This window comes from Culex quinquefasciatus, chromosome 3 (genome assembly GCF_015732765.1).
Source record: "Culex quinquefasciatus strain JHB chromosome 3, VPISU_Cqui_1.0_pri_paternal, whole genome shotgun sequence".
NCBI lineage: Eukaryota > Metazoa > Arthropoda > Insecta > Diptera > Culicidae > Culex > Culex quinquefasciatus.
This window is the reverse complement of record NC_051863.1, coordinates 169,082,605-169,103,010: the sequence shown is the minus strand read 5'-3', so window position 1 is coordinate 169,103,010 and position 20,406 is coordinate 169,082,605. Positions and strand designations below refer to the sequence as shown.

General features: G+C 35.6%; 2 protein-coding genes across 17 annotated transcripts in view; one reads left to right on the top strand and one right to left on the bottom strand.

Moving 5' to 3' along the window:
• Positions 1-7,785: 7,785 nt before the first annotated feature.
• LOC6044641 lies at positions 7,786-9,830 on the top strand. Of its 2 annotated transcripts, none has more exons than XM_001862087.2 (2): positions 7,786-7,908; positions 8,042-9,830. In XM_001862087.2, exon 2 carries the CDS (start codon positions 8,063-8,065, stop codon positions 9,575-9,577), a length of 1,515 nt encoding a protein of 504 aa, XP_001862122.2. In that variant the 5' UTR covers positions 7,786-7,908; positions 8,042-8,062; the 3' UTR covers positions 9,578-9,830. The 2 variants fall into 2 exon arrangements, with proteins under 2 accessions (XP_001862122.2, XP_038119972.1); XM_038264044.1 differs by having other exon boundaries at positions 7,796-7,899.
• A 9,155-nt stretch (positions 9,831-18,985) lies between these two features.
• LOC6044640 (serine/threonine-protein kinase mig-15) overlaps positions 18,986-20,406 on the bottom strand; it is a 102,919-nt gene continuing 101,498 nt past the window's right edge. For 10 of the 15 annotated variants that reach the window (XM_038265730.1, XM_038265725.1, XM_038265731.1 and 7 more), the window contains 3 exons: positions 19,979-20,128; positions 19,710-19,919; positions 18,986-19,647 (listed from right to left, as the gene is read on the bottom strand). In XM_038265730.1, the coding sequence (XP_038121658.1) occupies positions 19,474-19,647; positions 19,710-19,919; positions 19,979-20,128 (534 nt within the window). In that variant the 3' untranslated portion in view covers positions 18,986-19,473. The remainder of the gene's footprint in view (positions 19,648-19,709; positions 19,920-19,978; positions 20,129-20,406) is intronic. The other 5 variants (XM_038265727.1, XM_038265724.1, XM_038265728.1 and 2 more) reach the window with 1 other exon arrangement.

The following is a 20,406-nucleotide window of genomic DNA, read 5'->3' as shown; positions in this document are numbered from 1 at the left end:
ATGAGTCCTTTTATTTGAAGGGAGCTAATGTGACCACATCTTGATTTAAGATACAGTCATCCCTCCTATTCGGAACAGTCGGCCAATGTTCGAAAAATCATAGAAAATCGATGATTGAACATAATGATTTGTTTTTACCTTCATGTGAAAGCTTTTCTTTGGATCTTTCGATTGATGTATAGACCGACTGTATTTTTTTTACGTTTTATACCAAGTTTTTAAAGAAAAACATTGACCCTTGAAAACCACAAATTCGGAACACTTTTTTTTTTAAGGATGTAAACAAACTTTGGTTCTCTCCAAGAGTACATATTTTGTTTACAATATAATTACTTCACACACTGAAACCGATGAAACTCAAGCTTGGTGATGTTTTATGAAAGATCTGATAACTTTTTTGTGTGAAAATATTAGTTAAATTCAGGTGTTCCACAATTGTGGGAGGCACAATAAATAATATCCCACAATTATGGACCAGGAAATTTGGTGGCAGTGTTTTGCTGCTCTGGATAAAAAAGTCTTGAAATAAAGTTTTTTGCTCAAAAAGTACAAATTTAACTAGGGACCATCCATAAACCACGTGGACACTTTAGGGGGTATGGCGATTGTCCACGATCCATACAAAAAAGATTTTTTTTGTATGGACAATTGTCCACGAAGGGGGGGGGGGGGGTAATAAATTCCCAAAAAAGTGTCCACGTGGTTTATGGATTCGGTCCCCTAGTGAAATAGCAAGAAAATGTCCAAATAAAGGTTCTGAAAATAGTAGGGTCGACAGAAAAGCTGCATTTGGCATGCTATTGACAAATTATCACGAAAGTTTTCCAAAAATGTGGAATGACTGTACTCAAATACACTCAAACCACTGACGTCAGTGCTCAAACCCCGATGGATGGGAGCGGGGTCACGTTTTAGTTTGACACCCTTTTTACACGGAGTTCACACACACTACCAAACGTTTGCATTGATAGTGTGCGTGAGCGCCGTGTAAAAAGGTTCGTCACTTTTTAGTTTGACTTTGACCAACCAACGGGGCACAAACTAAAAAAGTGTCAAACGAAAATGTGCCCAACCAACGGGGGTTGAGTGTAATAACATTTGCGAAAGTGACTTCAACGCGACACAATTAATCGAACTTTTGCATTCATTCTTTTTTGGCTTCTTCCGTACATATGTTTACAACAGTCGAATTTTAAGAGGAACCGGTTTACTTAAAACCGATTTCTTTTTTTTTTAACCCGCTTGTATCCGTTACTTTTTTAAACTCACTGTTAACAGCCTTTTTCCGGCTGACGATTGCGTCGTTTAGTGGGTCAGCCAATGACGACGTTTGTGCTATCGAGGGTAGTAAATCTTGAACTGATTTGGGGTTATGATAAAACGAAACCCCAAAGGTCAAACTGTTGAAAGAACTTCAGAAGTTTTTTGATTATTATATGAACATTTTATGTGCAGTAAAATACATAGTTTAACAAAATAATGACAGGGATAGTCTTCAAGCAGTAATATATTTTATCTTTGCAATCCTCCAAACACGACAATTACTATGTACGCTACAAAACATCCAATTACATAACGAGTTTATTTACTTCCGGTTTGCGATTTGAATTCAAATCCAACGCACAGCAAGTATCCTCCCAGTTGAACTTGAAAATGGATAGAATATCAAGTAGCATTTATTTTTGCGCCCAGGGTCATTGCCAACTTCTGAGAGAGAATCCGAAAACGCTCTCGTTAATGCCTACATTTAACTGCTGGCTCGGTCAGCCACTTTTATCCAGCATGACCAGCAAACCTCGGAGGAGAACTGGCTCAACTTGAAACAATGTGTGAGCAAGTGCGAGAGAATTTCCCATCGCAAACTGATCAGATACACCTACTGCTACGGCAGGTTTACACCCTGTAATCAGATTGGCGAGTGGACGCACGCGAGCTGAGAACGGATAATGTTGTTTAGTAGGATTATTGTCATTTTTAATTAAATTACTCGCACGAAACGATTTTTTTTTTAACAAATCTCAGTCTTTCAAGTTTGTTGGTCTAATACAAAACGTTATTTAAGTTGTCATTGAACCCGATGATGTTTTATATTTAAAACCCTCACTTCAAGGATTTTCATCATAAATAATAAGAGAACGAACAAGTCAATGGTCTAAGGCACAATCACAAAATATACAGAAAACACCAGAACCTTCCACATTATTGTATTCAGCTATCTTTATTCGACAAATATCCACACAAAACATACTTTCTAAAGCTATTTATGCAGTCTCATTACAATTTAAACACCGTTCGTTGGCACCTCACTATAATTGCCACTTTTTCGCATCGCAAGTTCAAACATCCACTATCCATCAACCGTTTCTTCTCGATTCGGTCATGCTCTCTTCACTGGAAGGCGTCACCGCGGTATTCTTCCTACATATATGTACTTTCACAAGTGCAAACATCTCCAGAGTGCATTGCGTATTTGACTCATGCCATACTTCAGGAGAACGCCACTTCCCGCCAAGGGCGCGCCTGGACCATTTTGCGACCACCATCCAGCAACATTCCACAGAGGACATCCCCAACGACAGCGACGACTGCGAAGGCTCCGAGGAGAAATTTAAGGACGCGGCGTAGTGCGCTCATGGTTTTTTTTTATGGGTTCACCGTGATAACGAGCCACGTGGTTTGCACCTGCCAATATACACGTCCGGACGAGGTGACGACTAAACTCAAACTGAGCTCCTCCCGCAAGCTCAGTGGAGTGGATGGGGAGCTTGTTTTGCGCCATCCCATAACAGGCGCCAAAACGGCAGTCACGAGTGATTGTGATAACTTTATGCTGTGCAGCAAGGAATCGGATAATCGGGGTCGAGTTTGAAAAAAAAACTAGTTATCCGATTGTTTAAAAAATTATATATAAAAATGTTGTCGATTCATAAACTTCAATGTTGCATTTTTCAAGTTTATTAAGTGCGTTTCGAAAAAAAACAGTACAATAGGGGAAAGTACAACAGGCTAAGGAAATGCTCGTTAAAACACATTACACATTACATTTTTTCATGGTTTCATTGATGGAATCGGTTCTCAGATGACCAGTGAACATAACTTTTCCAAAAGTTTGAAAAAATATTTATACAAGTCGTTTTTATCTACATTTTACGTAAAAAATCAATCCGGCCCACGGGCCGGACCAATTTTTCACTTAAAACTTACATAGAAAACAACCTGCAAACATATTTTTTCAAACTTTTATCAAAGTTATGTTCACTGGTCTTCTGAGAACCGATTCCATCAAAGAAACCATGAAAAAAATAGCAATTGAAATTTTGACGATCAAAAATGTGAAAATTGAGCCGAAAAGGTTGGGCTGCCCTGCTTTAATAGAACAAGTTTTTAAAAAAATCATGTTTTTTAATGTAAAAAATGATTTTTTTTTAAATTTTCCTGCGTTCTACTCAACTAGTGGGGCAAGAGGAACAATGCAACATGTTAGTTTGTTAACAATTGAACACATCAGATTAGAATGTATTTGAAACGTTTCTTTCATTTAGGGGTCATACTTAAGCTCGACAATAAAAAATAAGACAGCGAAAAAAAAATCGTGATTCGATTATCCGAAGTGAAATTTTTCCGAGGGCTTCGGATAATCAAGTCTGGACTGTTTCACGATATTTTGCATGGACAATCTTTTTAACGATCGTTTATCAGTTTTTAAGTACAGTCATCCCTCATATTCGGAACAGTTTACAGATCGGCCAATGTTCAGCAAATCATGGAAAATCGATAATTGAATTCCCCAAGCAAAACATTCTGACCCAGGCCGGTACAGAAATTCTCAGCACGGAAAGTAAAAATTTTAAATTTCAGACTAGGGACTCGTAATCGGGCTGTAGTGGACGAAATTGGATGCTTCAAAATGCAAGAGGTGGGTTTTTTTTGTCCTCTATCTGATCACCACAAAATTTCCCTCCGAGGGGTTAAACCGGTTCCGGGACAATCCGGAATGTTTACCGGTATTGTTCCGAAACAGTATTTTGGTCGAAAAATGTCAATAAAAAAGATGAAAACAATGTATATTTTGAACAAATATTGTTGAAAATTATTCAATAGAGACTCTTACATAATAAAATAGCAATTTTATAAAAATTGTTGCTTATAAACTAATGTTTTGATAAGTTTTATTTAAAAAAAAACTAAATTTAAACCAATTTTTAATATAAACTAACTTAACAAAGTTATCAGAAGTTCAAAGTTGTCACAAACTGGCTAGAGGTACTAGTATTTGACACAGAAACAACATTTCATAAATGAATTCACTTAAATCGATCAGATTTTGTACTTTTATAAGGACGGACGGACAATCGGGACCTCTTTTTTTACTTTTTTCAGTAAACTATTTTTGTATTTTTTAAGAAAAAGTTTTTTGCAAATCCAATGTCAGTGTCTTAAAGAGGACATTCTGCCTCGTCGATTGATGTATAAAACATGGTACTTTGGTTGTATTTTATGAACTTTTATATCACAAACATTTTCCGTACGGGGGGTCAGACAAGTATTTGATTCACTATAAACAAACTTTTTTTTCTTTCCAGGAGTACTTTTTTTTACAAATTAATAACTTCACGCTCTGAAACCAATAAAACTCATGCTTAGTAATGTTTTATGAATGGTCTGATAACTTTTTTGTGAAAATATCAGTAAAATTCAGGTGTTCCACAATTGTGGGAGGCACAATAACATCCCAGTTTAAAATAGTCTTGAAGGGCAGATTTTTGTTTAAAAAGTACTAATTTTACTAGTGAAATGGCAAGAAAATGTCCAAATAAAGGTCCTAAAATAGTAGGGTTGACAGAAAAGTTACATTTCGCATCCTATTGACAAATTACCACAAAAGTGTATTAATTCCCAATAGAATATGTTGTTGAAGCAATTCGTATTTTTTCCCATACTTAAAATCCATATGGTGGAGCAAGTACACCTGAACAAAAAAATTTTAAGCTCTCAAAAAAAAAAGACAAAAGTTAAATCAAACTTTATAATAGGTTCAAGCTAGGGATCAAGCATATACTAATACTGTGCTAATACTTTTAGTCTATGGTTCAAGTCATTGGTAGGGATAAATTGAGCCTTAAAACGAACCCTAAGCCTTATTTTGTACTTTCATAATATTATAAGAAAACAATGGTTTTGAAAAAACTTCATTAAATCTTAGGCCGATGCAAATATTTTAAAATGTTTTTGTCCCTCGGCCCTGGCCGAGGGGGGGGGGGGAGGGCAAAAAAAATATATAAACATTTAAATAATAAGCCATATTTCTTCACATTTAAATGGAAAAGGTGTTTTAAAATGCATTTTACACTAGTTCAGTTGTTTTGCAATCATTAGTTTTCAAAAAATCTAAGATCTGACAAAAACAAAAATTGTATCGAAAAAAAAGATTTTGCATCGAAAATTTTCAAAAAATCTTAAGATTTTTTAATAAACCCAAACATGCTAAAAATGATTTAAAACGCAGAAGAATGTATTTTAATTTGATTTCAGCTGGTTGCACTTGAATTTTCATTGAAATTTTGAAGTTTATTGTAAAAATATTTTTTTGCCCTCTGATTTTTTGGGCCAATTTTGAAGGGGGGTGGGGGTGGGGGTGACAAAAACTTTTAAAAATATTTGTACCAGCCTTATCCGCAAATAGAGAATTTGCAGCAAAGCTAAAATACACATGTCGACGGTAACATTTCAAAAGGCATCATGTACATTTTGACACTTTCTGGGTTATTGTATACCGTAAACTGGGGTCAATCGGGACACATGGGGCGAATTGGGACAGCATTTTTAACCATGTTGGAGCACAATATTTTGATTTTTCTGGTTGTTTTCGGTTAGAACAGACTCAGGCCAACAAAATGTGTACATCCATTTCCAAATTTAAAAGCTTTAAGTGCTCTTAAAACTGCTGTCCCTATTCAGACTGTAGTCCCGATTCACCCCAGATTACGGTATTCTAAAAGTACTTCTAATAAGCTACCTCTCCACCAAAAATGAGCAAAAGTTACTTTACTGAAAGTTTGTTTAATCATGATTTTAAATAAAGTAACATAAACAAAATCTCTGTCATCAGCAGTCCCTGTTTATATAGCCCAGTCAACCTGACAAACAAAAGGCTACATAAACCTCGTGACGAAAAAAAAGCAACAAGAAAAAAGCGCCATGTACATTCGGCGAAGAAAAACGAATCATAACAAAGCGCCCCCTCAGTGACAGCAGGGTGATATCGACGTTGGTGATTTCAAAAGAAGTTATGTTTGTTTTTCTCAAATAAAATTACGGAAATAATGTTTTATTGAATATGGATGATCAAGTATCAACAAAAGCAACGTTTTTCATCGTTTGTTATCATTAGAACATCTTATTTTGCTTTTATATAAAAATGGTAATTGAAAATGGATGCTCAACATTCAAATGCGTTTTTCTCAAAACGCATGGTTTGTACATGATGCTTTTTGAAATGTTGGCATCGATGTCGCCACCTGTGAAAAAATAGCATTACCCCATGATTTTTTTTTGAAAAAATGTGTTTTCACCTTTAAATTCAAGATTTTTTATAAAACTTATGCCGGATTCGGATAAGAAAAATTATTTCCAACATTTTGGTGTACAACTTTCCAATATTTGTTTGATTTTTCTATGAGAAAACTGGAAATTCAGAAAAAGATAGTGATTTGGACTATTTGGCAAGAAAGTCTGTCAAAAATCAATGAAAATTGTTGAATATACGTTAACACATCTGTTATCAACTATATAACTGTTTATTTTATTGATATAAACGAGGAAACTCATTTTTTCGTGTTCCAAAACATGTTTTTTAAAGAAAAAGTTCACAAATTTTTGCGCGCCCAAAAATTGATGTTCATTATTTTAAAGCAAACAATTTTTCTCGTCTTTTGCAACCAGTTTCATTAAGATTGATGCAGGGAATCATGAGAAATAAGTGATTTTGTTCTTCAATCCAGCAGAAAGGAATACGATTTTTGGCAAGTAACCTCATTTTGGCGCCACCTACATTTGAAACACAGTCGCGCTGCAAAATTTCAATTAGAAAGAAAAAAAAAGAAAGAAAAAAAAAGAATTTTCCTAAGATTTTTTTTGCATATTAATTAAGATCAGTAAGGGAGCGTTCTTTTATTACGTAACGCAGTAGGGGGGGAGGGGGGGTCGGAGGCCGTGTTACGCTCCATACAAAATTTTTAAAATTTGTAAGGAAATTTTGTTGGGGTCTAAAAGTCCGATTTTTCGCGTTACGTAATAAAAGAACGCTCCCTAATTAGGATCAGCTAGAAAAAAAGTTTTTGTTCAATGCATAAAACGGGAATTTAGCTCTGATTTTAGAACCTTATTTGTGTTAATGATAGTTACTCAAGTATAAGGAACAATTCCAGATAAAAAATATTATCTTCTGTCACGAAATATTCAATGCAGTTTTTTACAAGTTATTTTCTTTAATTTTACAAAAATTATAGTCAACCATTGATGAATCGAAACTACCTGTTTCCAACGGTAGTAAAAAGGTATAGAACGAGTAGGTATGCCAGATCGGTAGTGTATTTACTACCGACAAATTCAGGGCGAATATTTATATGCCTATTTTCGCATATTTAAACAGTGGTAGGATAACTTAATTTATTCAGTTTAAATCATTTCTTCCAACTTCAACGAACAAATCTACCGATTTGCAGTCGCCTTCCACCCAAGTACGGCCCTGTCATCGAATAACAGTAAAGTGAAAAAAAAGTGACAGCCTGTCAGTTGGCTTGGCTTGGTTCAGAACAAAGCCTCCATTTTGCTTAAAGTGTAAGTTCAGCAAATTGTAGTTCGTGCTTGAATTATTGGTGTAAAACCTGTAAAAAGAGGGTATTTCTGGTAAATTTTACATTTAATTTGTAGTGCTCTTTTCGCTCTATCGTTTGCAGCTGTTTGCAGCAAGTTTCTGATGTTTTTTAAAGCGTAAAATTGAATATTGATTTTCTTCATTTTCTAACCTAATTTTTCGCAGCATATTTTACGGGCAATCGAAATGAGTGCAGTCGAAGAGAAAACCGCGGCGGCACCTGCTGAGCAGCAGAAGACCGAAGACAAGCCGGAGGCCACTCCGGCGGCTGTCGAAGCACCGAAGGCAACCGAATCGGAAACCCCGAAACCGGAAGCCGCTGCTTCGGAACAAGCTAAGCCAGAAGGCGGTGACGCCACGGCCACTCCCGCCGTGACCGATGAGAAAAAGGCGGCCGAGGGCGAAAAGAAGGAAGACGACAAGTCTTTCAAACGCCTGAACGGTGCGGCCCGCAATCGGTTCCGCTGGTTCATCAAGAACGGTTACAGCCGGGACGAGGCAGCTGAGCTGGCCACGGATCCCGAAAAGATCAAGGAAATCAAAGAGCAGCGCGAACTCAATGGCAACGGAAAACGACCGGCGAACGAATCCGGCAACGGTCCAGCTAGCAAGCAGGCCAAAGTTGCCAATGGTCCGATTCGCATGGTTGTGGCCACCGAGAAACACCCCGGCGAAAAATTGACAACTGACCAAGTGAACCAGATCAAGTCCGCTATTTTGAAACAGGTGGTTCTCCAGAAGGATTCAATCGACGTCAAACCGCACTTTGAAGATTGCTCGTTCGTTGATGGCTATCTGCTTGTGCAGTGTTCGGACGGTCCAACCGTCACCTGGTTGCAGGACGTGGTTCCGAAGCTGGAGCTCTGGGAAAATGCAAATGTTAAAGTCTCTTCAGAGAAATTTTTGCAAAGGGCTGACATTTACGTTGGGGTCTTTGCCGACAGTCTGCAGGACAGCGACAAAGACATCTTGAGCTTTGTCGAGTCCCAGAATGAAGGTATTGCCGCTTCCAACTGGACCATTCTTGGTCGCAAGGAGAACAAACCCAAAAAAGAGGTCGAGCTCATCCTCACGATGGACGGTCCCTCGAGCAAATTAGTGTTCAAGCAAAAGTTTGAACTGAACTACAAGTTCTCCAAGGTCACCCTGAGCAAGAAAAAGCGTATCGCCGGACCTCCTCAACAGAACAAAAAGGCCAACAACAACAACAACAACTGGGGCAATAGCAACAACAGAGCAAATGGTCAAGGTGGCCAAGGTGCCCGCAGGATCTATAACGCAGCGACGTCGTTCGTTCCGATCTGGGACAACAACCTGCCCAACTTCAACGGTGGCCCACAGCGCTTTAACAACAACCGCAACGGCGGCGGATTCAACGCGAACCGCGGCCAAGGCCCGCGTAACGATTCCGTCTTCCGGAACCAACGGCCAATGAACGGAAACGGCAATGCGTTCGGCTTGGGCGGAAATGGTAACGGTCCTCGCGGAAATCAGCGCGGCGGTAACAACCGTCAACCCCGCAGCCTGATCGACCAGTTGATGCAAACCGTCAACAGTGCCAGCAACGGCAACATGGGACAGCGACGTGGCGGCCCCAATAACGGACCAGCCTTCAACGGCGGAAACGCCGGCGGAGGTCGGCCAAACAACCGCAATAATCGCAACAACCAGTCAAGAGCGCCCAGACCGGGATTTTTCTAAAGGTGAAAAAGCGTACTTGACTTTTGCGTATTATTCGGCTATTCTCTTACACACTAGATATAAATAGTAGAACGTAATTGAAGTACTGCATAATATCGATCAATGCTTTTATGAGGCATTATATTCGAAGTAGGATTTGCTTTGATCAAGGCAAACATTCGGATTTTATTGATACAAACCCCCCCTTTAATTTAAGGCACCTATTGAACTACAACCCAATAAACTAGTGAAACCATTCTTATCTAACTGGTAACTGAGTAATTGTTCATTATTACTGCCAAACTATCCGAAAGTCCCAAAACACAAAAGCGGAGATGTTTAATGCAACGTCTAACCAGGTCAGGGCGGCCGAACCTGTAGCCCGCAGTTCAGATCCGGCATGTCCAATCACATTGTGGCGCACAGAGATACGACCGACACGAGAGAATCTGATGTTCTTCGAGGCCCTTTCTCTGCCCAGTTTTTAAGTTTTTGTCCCTCGACTCTGGCTATGGTCGGGTCAAAAAATATAATATCTGAGATCCGGCCTCAAAAAAGTGTATAGATAACCCTTAACTGCCGTTCGTAGAAAAACAAAAAAACTTTCGAAAAATTTCAATCTCGTTTTTCTTAGTTGCACTTTTTTGAACATGGGACAATTATGCGTAGAACGGCAGTAAATTTGGTTCAAAGTTTGAATTCATAAGAAAGCTTTCAAATATCTTGAGAACAATGTAAGTAAATTGTAAACGAAGCCGTTGTTTATCTGTTTCCAATCCAAACCTCTAATTTCCCTAACGATTAGGATTCTACATCATCATGTTCTACAGATTCTACAAACTCAGAATAAAAAAAAAACGTTTTTATTTTTTAGAATAACATAAATTATTATTAGATAGCAGGAATGAGAATTTACAAGAAAAGATTTGCAAAAATACATTGTCATCAACATTTATGTAAATGCTCGTAAATTTTCTTTGAAAAATGGTTCTGTGAATTCAAGTAGAACGATTCTTCCAAGAATTATCAATTCCTGTGAAATAATTATTATTTTTCGGCTTAAATTATGTGAGCACTTTCTTTTTAAAAGTCTTTTTGCATCATTAGTCCAAACAAAAAAGGTATACACTTTGGCAGCAGTGCAGGAAAAGTGCCATACAAATGTAAATACAAAAATCGGTACCTTTAAACTTTTTTCTATCGATTTATTATCTTCGGTAAGTTAATACATACATTGATGGGATAAATTTGAAATTTGGGATTTTTCGAAAATAATTTTTATTAAAAAAAACTTTCTATAAAACCCAAAACACAAAATGGTAAAAATCGTAAAAAATTAAATACCGTTCTGCGATTTTTTCAACAACACATAAGGCTGGTACAAATTTAATTTAAAGTTTTTGTCGCCCCCCTTCAAAGCTGCCCCGAAAAATCAGGGAGCAAAAAAATATTTTTTTTTTTTTTCAAAAAACATCAAAGTGGAAATTTTAGTGCAATCAGCTGAAATCTGTTTAAAGTGCGTTTAGAATGATTTTTAAGCATGTTTGGGTTGATTCTCTTGAACTTTTGAAAATGTTCGATCTTTAGTATCGCAAAAAGTTTTTTCCGTTGACATTTTTATTTTCGTCAAATCTTACATTTTTGAAGACTAATGATTGCAAAATAACTGAACTAGTGTAAAATGCATTTTTAAACACTTATTGCATTCAACTATGGTCATGATTAAGACTATGGCTTGTTCTTTAAATTTTTATATTTTTTATTTATTTATTTTTTGCACTGCTGTGTAAATTTTCAATTGATGCTTGAGACCTGGATTTTGAAGCATTGAAAATGTTGTAAAAAAATGTATTTCAATGCTAAATTAAATATTGTTGAAAAGATAAATCTTGTTTCTAGAGTTGTTTAAAAACTTGTACTGGATAGGCCAAACAACGTCGTTTTTTCAAATCAGTTTTCTCAATAAAGCTTCAAAATAAAATGTTTTTCTTTATTTCTTTTAAACTATCTACTGAAAATGTTAAAATTGGAGATATTCTTTTTGTAAAAAAAAAATCATTGACTTCTACATTTCTACAAACATCTCCCATATTTTTTCAATTTTTAATATTTTGAATGTTTTAAATACCTAAATGGTAGTTGGCACTATTTACAAATTTGAAACAAATATTCGTAGAAAAAAAAAAATAAACAAAAAACTTAAAAACGGTGCACTTTTCTTCAAATTCTTAAAATTGCTTAACGAATGCAAATTATAGGTTTATTATTTAAATATTTTTAAATTCACCCGTAATTCACTGCACCTTAAATAAATATGATTGTTAGTTTGTTGCTTCAGATCAATTTGTTATTTTTTGTCTCTTAAATATTTTGTTTGGGACAAATGTCCGCCATTACGGGGTTTGTCTTCCGGACCACCTGAGACCGCTCGTGGTACTCCCAGGGGTACAAATGTAAAAAAAATCGTACCCAAGGTTGATAACCGCTGCTGTAAAGCAAACAATTTGCAATTCTCTACGAAATCGGTATTTTTTCTTAAATTTTAATTTTTGTAGTTTTTAATCCGACTGAAACTTTTTTGGTGCCTTCGGTATGCCGAAAGAAGCCATTTTGCATCATTAGTTTGTCCATATAATTTTCCATACAAATTTGGCATCTGTCCATACATAAATGATGTATGAAAATTCAAAAATCTGTATCTTTTGAAGGAATTTTTTGATCGATTAGGTGTCTTCGGCAAAGTTGTAGGTATGGATATGGACTACACTGAAAAAAAAAAATGATACACGGTAAATTTTTTTTTTTGGTGATTTTTTATTTAACTTTTTGTCACTAACACTTGATTTGCAAAAAACACTGTTTTTATTTTTTTTTTAATTTTTTTTGATATGTTTTAGAGGACATCATATGCCAACTTTTCAGAAATTTCCAGGTTGTGCAAAAAATCTTTGAGCGAGTTATGAATTTTTGAATCAATACTGATCTTTTGGTCGCAACAAATTTTCAACTTCATTTTTTGATGTAAAATCAAATTTGCAATCAAAAAGTACTTTAATGACATTTTCATAAAGTGCACAGTTTTCAAGTTAAATCCATTTTCAGGTGACTTTTTTAAAAATAGTCGCAGTTTTTATTTTTTTAGATTAGTGCACATGTTTGCCCACCTTTGAAAACAATATTTTTTTAAACCAATACTAATATTTTAAAAGGGCGTAATATTGAATGTTTGGCCCTATTGAAAAGTTAGTCTTGGTTTAAAAAACTTGAAAATATTTTTTTTGCAATTCCGTCGTGAAACTATTTACTTTTCCTGTCATTCTTGAACGACGAAATAGCCTACTTTTCTGTACCAAAAATAACATAATCGAATAGCAACACTTTTCAAAATAAATGCTGAAAAGTTACACTTTTCAAAAATTTTTTGATTTAAACGATTTATTGACAAAATACATGAAAATTTGACATAAAATTTCACTCAGTGTGTGTTTTTTGGAATTGCAAAAAATGTTGTATGGAACTCGTTGCAAAACTTGATTTTTCAGCCCTCTTCGTATTTATCCAACTCGGTGAACCTCGTTGGATAAATGTTCGACTCGTGCTGAAAAAATCCTCTTTTTGCAACTTGTTGCATAAATTACTATTTCGAAAAGATCGGAAAATTTTACGAATGTTTAATATTTTAACATTGAAAATCGGACCATTAGTTGCTGAGATATCGACATTAGAAAATGATGGGTTGTTTGGGTGGGACTTAGAAAACATCAATTTTCCTGTTTTTAAACCTTTGCATTGCAATATCTCAGCAACTAAGGGTCGTATCAACAAAGTTCATAAAAGCAAAATATAGAGAATTTTCTCAGCTTTTCAAACATATTTTTTTCAAAAGTGGGCAAACATGTGCATTAATTTAAAAAAATGAAAAACTTCGACTATTTTCAAAAAAGTCACCTAAAAATGGATTTAACTTGAAAACGGTGCACTTTATCAATATTTCGCTTAAGTACTTTTTGATTGCAAATTTGATTTTGCGACCAATTTTTCGATTTTTTGAAAAAAATCAGTATTTATTAAAAAAATCATGACTCGGTCAAAGATTTTTTGCACAACCTGGAAATTTCTGAAAAGTTGGCATTTAATGTCCTCTAAAACATATAAAAAAATAAATAAATAAAAATAGTGTTTTTTGCAAATCAAGTTTTGGTGACAAAAAGTTAAATAAAAAATCACCAATTTTTTTTACCGTGTATCATTTTTTTTTCAGTGTAGTCCATATCCATACTTACAACTTTGCCGAAGAAACCAATCGATCAAAAAATTCCTTCAAAAGTTACAGATTTTTGAATTTTCATACATCATTTTTGTATGGCCAGCTGCCAAATTTGTATGGAAAATTAAATGGACAAATTAATGATGCAAAATGACTTCTTTGGGCATACCGAAGGTACCAAAAAAGTTTCAGTCGGATTAAAAACTACAAAAAAAAATCGAATGACCGAAATCTGAGAGAACTGCTCTATATTAAAAAAAAAAAATAAATTCGCCAAGTAAAAATATCATAGGATACAACAGAAAAAACATCCATAGTGAAGAATCATGAGTTTATTACACAAACTCAAACATAGTTTTCGCGAAGTCTTCATTTAGGATATTTAAAGGATATTTCGGAGAAAATCACTCAAACGCGTTTCGTTTTGATCACTTTTTATTATAAATATTCCTATTAATGTCTAACTGTTTTTTTTCCTTTCTTCTCTCTCTTCCATTTCATCATCTTATCCTGCTTATCATCAGCTGATTTTTTGTTTGTTTGTTTACCTTGTTCTTGTGTTTTCCATATAATGCCAAGCTTCACCGCTCGCGAGCGCGCATTTTCTGCATCGCTCTCTCTCTCTGTCTCGTATTTGCTGCGAATTTATTTGTTTTGTTCGGTGTTTATTTGATCCTGCATCAACTGAGTCGATAATTTAGCGCGGACCTGCTGCTGCTGTGCCTGTGTCTGCTCGCAGTCAAGTTTGTTTGTTCTTTCTTTATGTTTTTTTTTCTGTTTTGCTGCTGTTTGCATTATTTTTTTTACCATATAATTACTGTCAATTCGTTTATATATTTATAATATTTTTTGTTTGTTTTTATTAAAAGACGTCTCCATGTCACTTTTTCTTCTTGTTTTATCTTTCCATTATGTTGTTTTTTGATGATAGACTGTAGCGTGTGTCTGGGTGAGTGTGTGTAGATTATAAGAGTGAGTTTGTGGCTGGTTGTAAAAATGTATGCAAGTGGGCGATTGTTCTCTCTTTCACACACTTTGTTCAGCAGCGTGTGTGGAGTGGGGTATGATTTTTCCTTTCTTCGTTTTGCTATTATTCGAGAAAAGCGTACGCCTAATTTAATAAAGATATGAAAGTGATAAATTTGTGTTTCTTTGCTTCCTCTAAGAATACTAGTGAGTGTTTGTGTGTGTAGCTGATTTTGGGCGTTTGCATGTGTGTGTGTGTGGGTTTATGAGAGTGGGAATATATACGTTTAAATGGATTAATGATGATGGTGTGTGTGTGTGAGGGTGACGAAACTAACGGGTCGCGAAAATGTAGTGGAACTATCACTGTTGTGTTTTAATTTCTTTTTTTTATGTGAATCTGTGTGTGTTAATATTGGTTGAAGGCATTTCTTTACACGATCCGCTATTACTGTATGGTGTGTGAGTGAACCTGCAAAAACACGTTCGTCCTTTCCGGTTTCTCTTCTGTTCCTAAATGGTTGTTTGGATTTCTGTTTTTTTTTCTTTCTCTATTTAAAAAATTTGTTTCTATCGTTTTCCCTTCTTACAATTATCTATTGTATTTTTTTCTTTATTATCCGCTAGAACTGTAATTAAACAAACGCTTTCGTGTGTGAGAGTTTGAGTGTGTGTTTCATAAACTGCTATCTGCACTATTGTTTGCGCCACCATCTACTGCTGTTTAGTGAGTGCACATGTGTTTGTTGCTTCAATGTTTAAAAAAATGCTCTCCAACTGCGCAAAGTGATAGATCGGTTTCCAATCGAATTTTGCTCAGACTTCGTTTTGTTTGTTGTTGTTGTTGTTGTTGTTCAGATTGACTCAAGCAACGGTATAATGACCCGGGGACAGATATTGCACACAACTTGGGAGAGGAAAAAAAACAGGAATAAATAGCGAAAACAGAAAATGGCACTTGTTGAAATAACTCAAGGTAAGGAAACACAGAGAACATGAACGGTGAGATTGATGAAATAGTACAACCAGTGCTTTGGACGCGACAACAAATTTTCAAACAAGGTTGCTTTCCTCAGTTATAGTGCGATTATAAGCGAGAAAAAAAAAGTATAGCGTTGTATATAATAAAAAAAATAAACAAATAAAAATATCAATCTTTCGCTTCTTGTTGTTTTTGTGTACATAAAAAAAAGATTCTCTAAAACCAAACAAATAATATAAAATAAACTAACTTTTTACTCGTTCGCACAGTTTGCGCGAGACGGTGAAAAAATTAAGGTTGGACTACCACGCAACAACACGTGTCTGGAATTCGCTCGGAATTTTCGTGGAGTCTCTGGTTTGGGTTCGCAGAAAAAAAACTGGCTCCGTTTTCTTGGTAGGGTAAAGGGGGTTTGATGAAAAATAACGACGGAAAAGGGCACCTTGCATTCCAAGCTCCATCTTACTTATCAGCTTCAGAGTTAAGGTGTTAGCGAAGTACTAGATTAGAAAAAAAACATACACTAAAACATCAATGGTTTGACACCGACTGTTGTTAAACGATCGAAGTTTTTTTTTTTGGTTTGATACTGCCAATTAAACTGCCAATTAAATTGGAAGCTCGCTAGCAAATCACCAAACTTTGTTTTTTTGTTTTGTTGAAATACTACAATGACGCTTAAGGGTGTCTCCACTGCTGGGGGCAAACACAAGAGCGAATCAGATTTTGCACCCGATGGAAAGCTCTCACTACTACAAAAATAAACGTTCTTTTTTTCTAAATTAAAAAGCAAGCAAATGAAGCCAATGCTAATGAAATTCTAAATTGATGTCTTTCTCTCCTTCAAAATTTCACCAAAAAATCAAAATTTTTAAATTTTGAGAAAATAAAAGAAAATCGATTTTTTCATACCATAAAAAATTTAAAAGAATAATAATTAAAAAATAAAATATAATCCAAATTAAATAATTGAAAAAAAAATAAATTAAAAAAATTCAACGAAAAAAAATATGTTTTAAATGAACAATTACCTATTTTTATGTTCAAAAATATTGCAAATTCAAACCATACAAAAAATGATAGTCTGATTTCAAAAAATGGTTTGTCAAATGGTTGCACTCAGCTAGCAAAATCTAAACGTAGAAATATGTACCCTCCCAGCAAAGGCTTATGAATTGATCTCAGTTGAAGGGTTCTCCAAATCTCTGAATTGCAAATGTTACATTCTGGAACATAACTGCTAAATTCTAACAAAAAACACAAATTGAATTGAACAGTTTTTTTTAATTTTATGAATTTTCAAATTCTTAAATTCAAGGTATTTTTTTCTAAATCAATATAATTTTTGCAGTTATTTTAGACGTTTATTGTTTTTGTTTTTTTTTTCTTGTAATTTTAAATTTTTAGAATACAAACGCTTAATTTTTTAAATACTTCAATTTTATTAATTGATTTTTTTTGGGATTCAAATGTCTTTCATTAATGTAATTTGGATAAAATTTAGATTAATAAATAAATAATTTATGATTAAATAAATTATTTGCATTCAAACTAATTATATTTTGAGTCACAACTAATAAATTTATGATTTGAAAGCATTACGAGACCAAAAATATTACATTTATTTGGGTGTTGCCAAAATCGGGAATAGTTGAAGAAATTGTTGCCAAAATCCGGTGTTGTGAAACAAGCGATAGCACTGTTATTGAAAAAATAAATAAAAAATAATCTAAATTAAAAAAGAAAAAAAAGCATTCGAAAAAATAAAAGTTAGGAATTAAAACAACTCAAGTGAAAAAAAAAAAATACTGGAGTTTTTTAAAAAGGTCCAACAAACCAAATTTTCAGTTTTTGCTTTTTGAGTGTTTTTTAATACCCCTCACTCAAGGCGGTTTCAAAAACACCCAAATGGCAAAAACTGGAAATTTGGTTTATTGGACCTTTTCAAAAAAAACTCCAGAATATTTTTTTTTCAATTCAATCCAGTTTCAGTCGACTAACAACAAGATAATAATTTAAGATATAAAAGCTTATATTTTCAAAGATAAAAAAACAGAAATAATGATTGTCAGCTTTTATTAAATTTGTTTGTTCAAATGCTTGCAGTATAATTCTTTTGGTTTTTTTTATTTAACAAATTTTTGAATTTTCAATTTTTTTTTTTTGTTAAAATTCAGAATCAGAATCAGATTTTTTTTTCTTTCAATTGTGATTTTATTAAATTTTTAAATAAAAAAAAGCTTTAATTTTTATAGATACTTAATTTTTTCGAATATTCAATTTTTTTTACATAAAATGTTGAAATTTCTAGGATTTCAAATGTCTTTAATTAATGTTATTCCAATAAAATTTTGTTTTATTTTTTGAACTTATAAATATTTAAATTTGTGTTTTTTAAAAGATTTTAATTGCATAATATTTAATTAAAAATGTTTTAAGTGTCTCATATTTATTTTTTTTTATCTTTTAACCTCTCTTAACCTCGAAGGCAAGGACTTGTGGTGTAGGGGTAAGCGTGATTGCCTCTCACCCAGTCGGCCTGGGTTCGATCCTAGAAGGTCCCGGTGACATTTTTCGAGACGAGATTTGTCTGGCCACGACTTCCGTTGGATGGGAAAGTAAATGTTGGCCCCGGTCTAACCTAAAGGGTTAGGTCGTTAGCTCAGTCCAGGTGTAGGAGTCCTCTCCCTGGGTCCTGTCCCGGGGGAGTCGCTGGTAGGCAGTTGGACTAACAATCCAAAGGTCAAACAAATCGTCAGTACGAATCCCGGGGTGGATGGAAGCTAAGGTGTAAATAGAGGTTTTCAATTGCCTCAACAATTAAGCCAATGCAATGCTGTAGAGCGAATAAATTGATTTTGATTTTATGGTAGAAACAAAAACAAAAAATAAACAAACGGGATCAAATTTGATTTGCCCCCCCCGACAGTGTCCACGCCCTTATTAAGTCATACCAAAAAGTCATTCAAAATTTACCCAGTCTAATCTAGTACTTCACGCGATGAAGGTTAATGGAATCTATTTGATTAGCGCTGAGGTGCTTGTGTTTGATTGATGTGGGTGTGTTTTGCAGTTACGTGCGCGCACAGGAAGAAGTAGATTTTGATTGTGGTACGAGGGGAGGGAGGAAATCTTTCTCGCGAACTTTTTTTTTTGCTTTCTTGGTTGCAGGGAAGGATCAAAGGGGAAACGGGGAATTGAAAACCATGTTTTGTTTTACGTAAAGGACTGCTCGCTTCAATCCTTTCTTGATTTGCTGTTTTTTTTTTCTTCTTAATCGCTTAATAGTATAAGTAATATATACGATTTCTGCTTTACACTTGTCTCACTAACACATGTTTGTTTTACTTGCTTTACGTTCTGTGCTGCTGCTGCTGCATGCTAGAGCTTGCTTGCCTACTCGTAGATTCTTTAAATACCGGGAAGAAAAGTCAACGAAACTACCATAAAAGAGCTTTTGTATAAAACACCATTTGAATGACTTACTGTTACACAGCGCACACTGGCTGCGCCGGCTTGTTGGTTTCTCCTCCTCCCCACTGTTTACTTGCTTTTTGTAAATTGTATAGAACGGGTAAATGTTTTTTGACTCTCACGATTCTCACGCGAACAAAAATAAAAAAATAAACGAATAACACACTGCCACATTCACTCTGGTTCTCGCGCATTCCTACTCGTCGTCATCCTTCTGGTGGTCCTGATTTACCAGTTGGCCATACCGGGCTTGTTCAGCGTCATGAAGTAGATCTGACACGACGAACCACCTTTGGCACTGCTGAAGAACACCTTGTCGTTGCGCTCGCACAGGAACTTGAGGCGCTGGGCCTTCTTGTGCATAAACACCCCGTCCAGGTGGCCGGTCTCGACCGAACGGATCTGCAAGAGCCAACAGATTAGCATACACTGCTCAAATTGCGCGCCGCGTTTAAAAACCTCACCTCGATTGCCTTGTTGCCCCAGCCCATGATCTGGCCGGTGCCGATGTACGCGACCGACGTCGGCATTTCGCCCCACTGCAGCACGATGTTCTTGGAGACGCGGCCCATCGTGTTCACGTAGACGCCCTCGTTGTCGTAGCACAGCAGCAGCTGCATGCCGTTCGAGTTGGGCAGCGTCACGATGCAGTGCGGCGAGATTGGACCCTGAGTCTGGGAAATTGGAGACGTTAGTCAACTTCTTGCAACTCGGAGATTCACTTTCAACTTACATGCTTAGGAAGGTAGATGTCGTAGACCGTGGCCGAGTCGAGGTCGACCGCGTGGAAGCCTTCCGCCGAGCCGTAGATCACCTTCAGCCGGGTTTGCTCCTCCACGGTCAGGTCGACCAGCAGCGGGCGGTGCATCAGCTCACCGAAACTCTGAAATGGAGAGGCGAATTCAAGTTTGATTGCGATCGCAAATTATTATAGCAGAAAGTCGTTCATTGACGATTAGGCTATTAGGTCAAATCAAGTAAATAATCCGAAAAAAACGTGTTTTTGTGTTCGTCACCTAATCTTCTCTACGGCAATTTCAAAGGGGAACAGCATATTAGCCGTTTGGTTTTTCGCGTCGGCAGTGAAAACTAAACATCCCCTACTACTTGGAGCAAAAATCTCGATTTTCTTGTTCTTTTGCTATAATCCTGCTCTAAAAA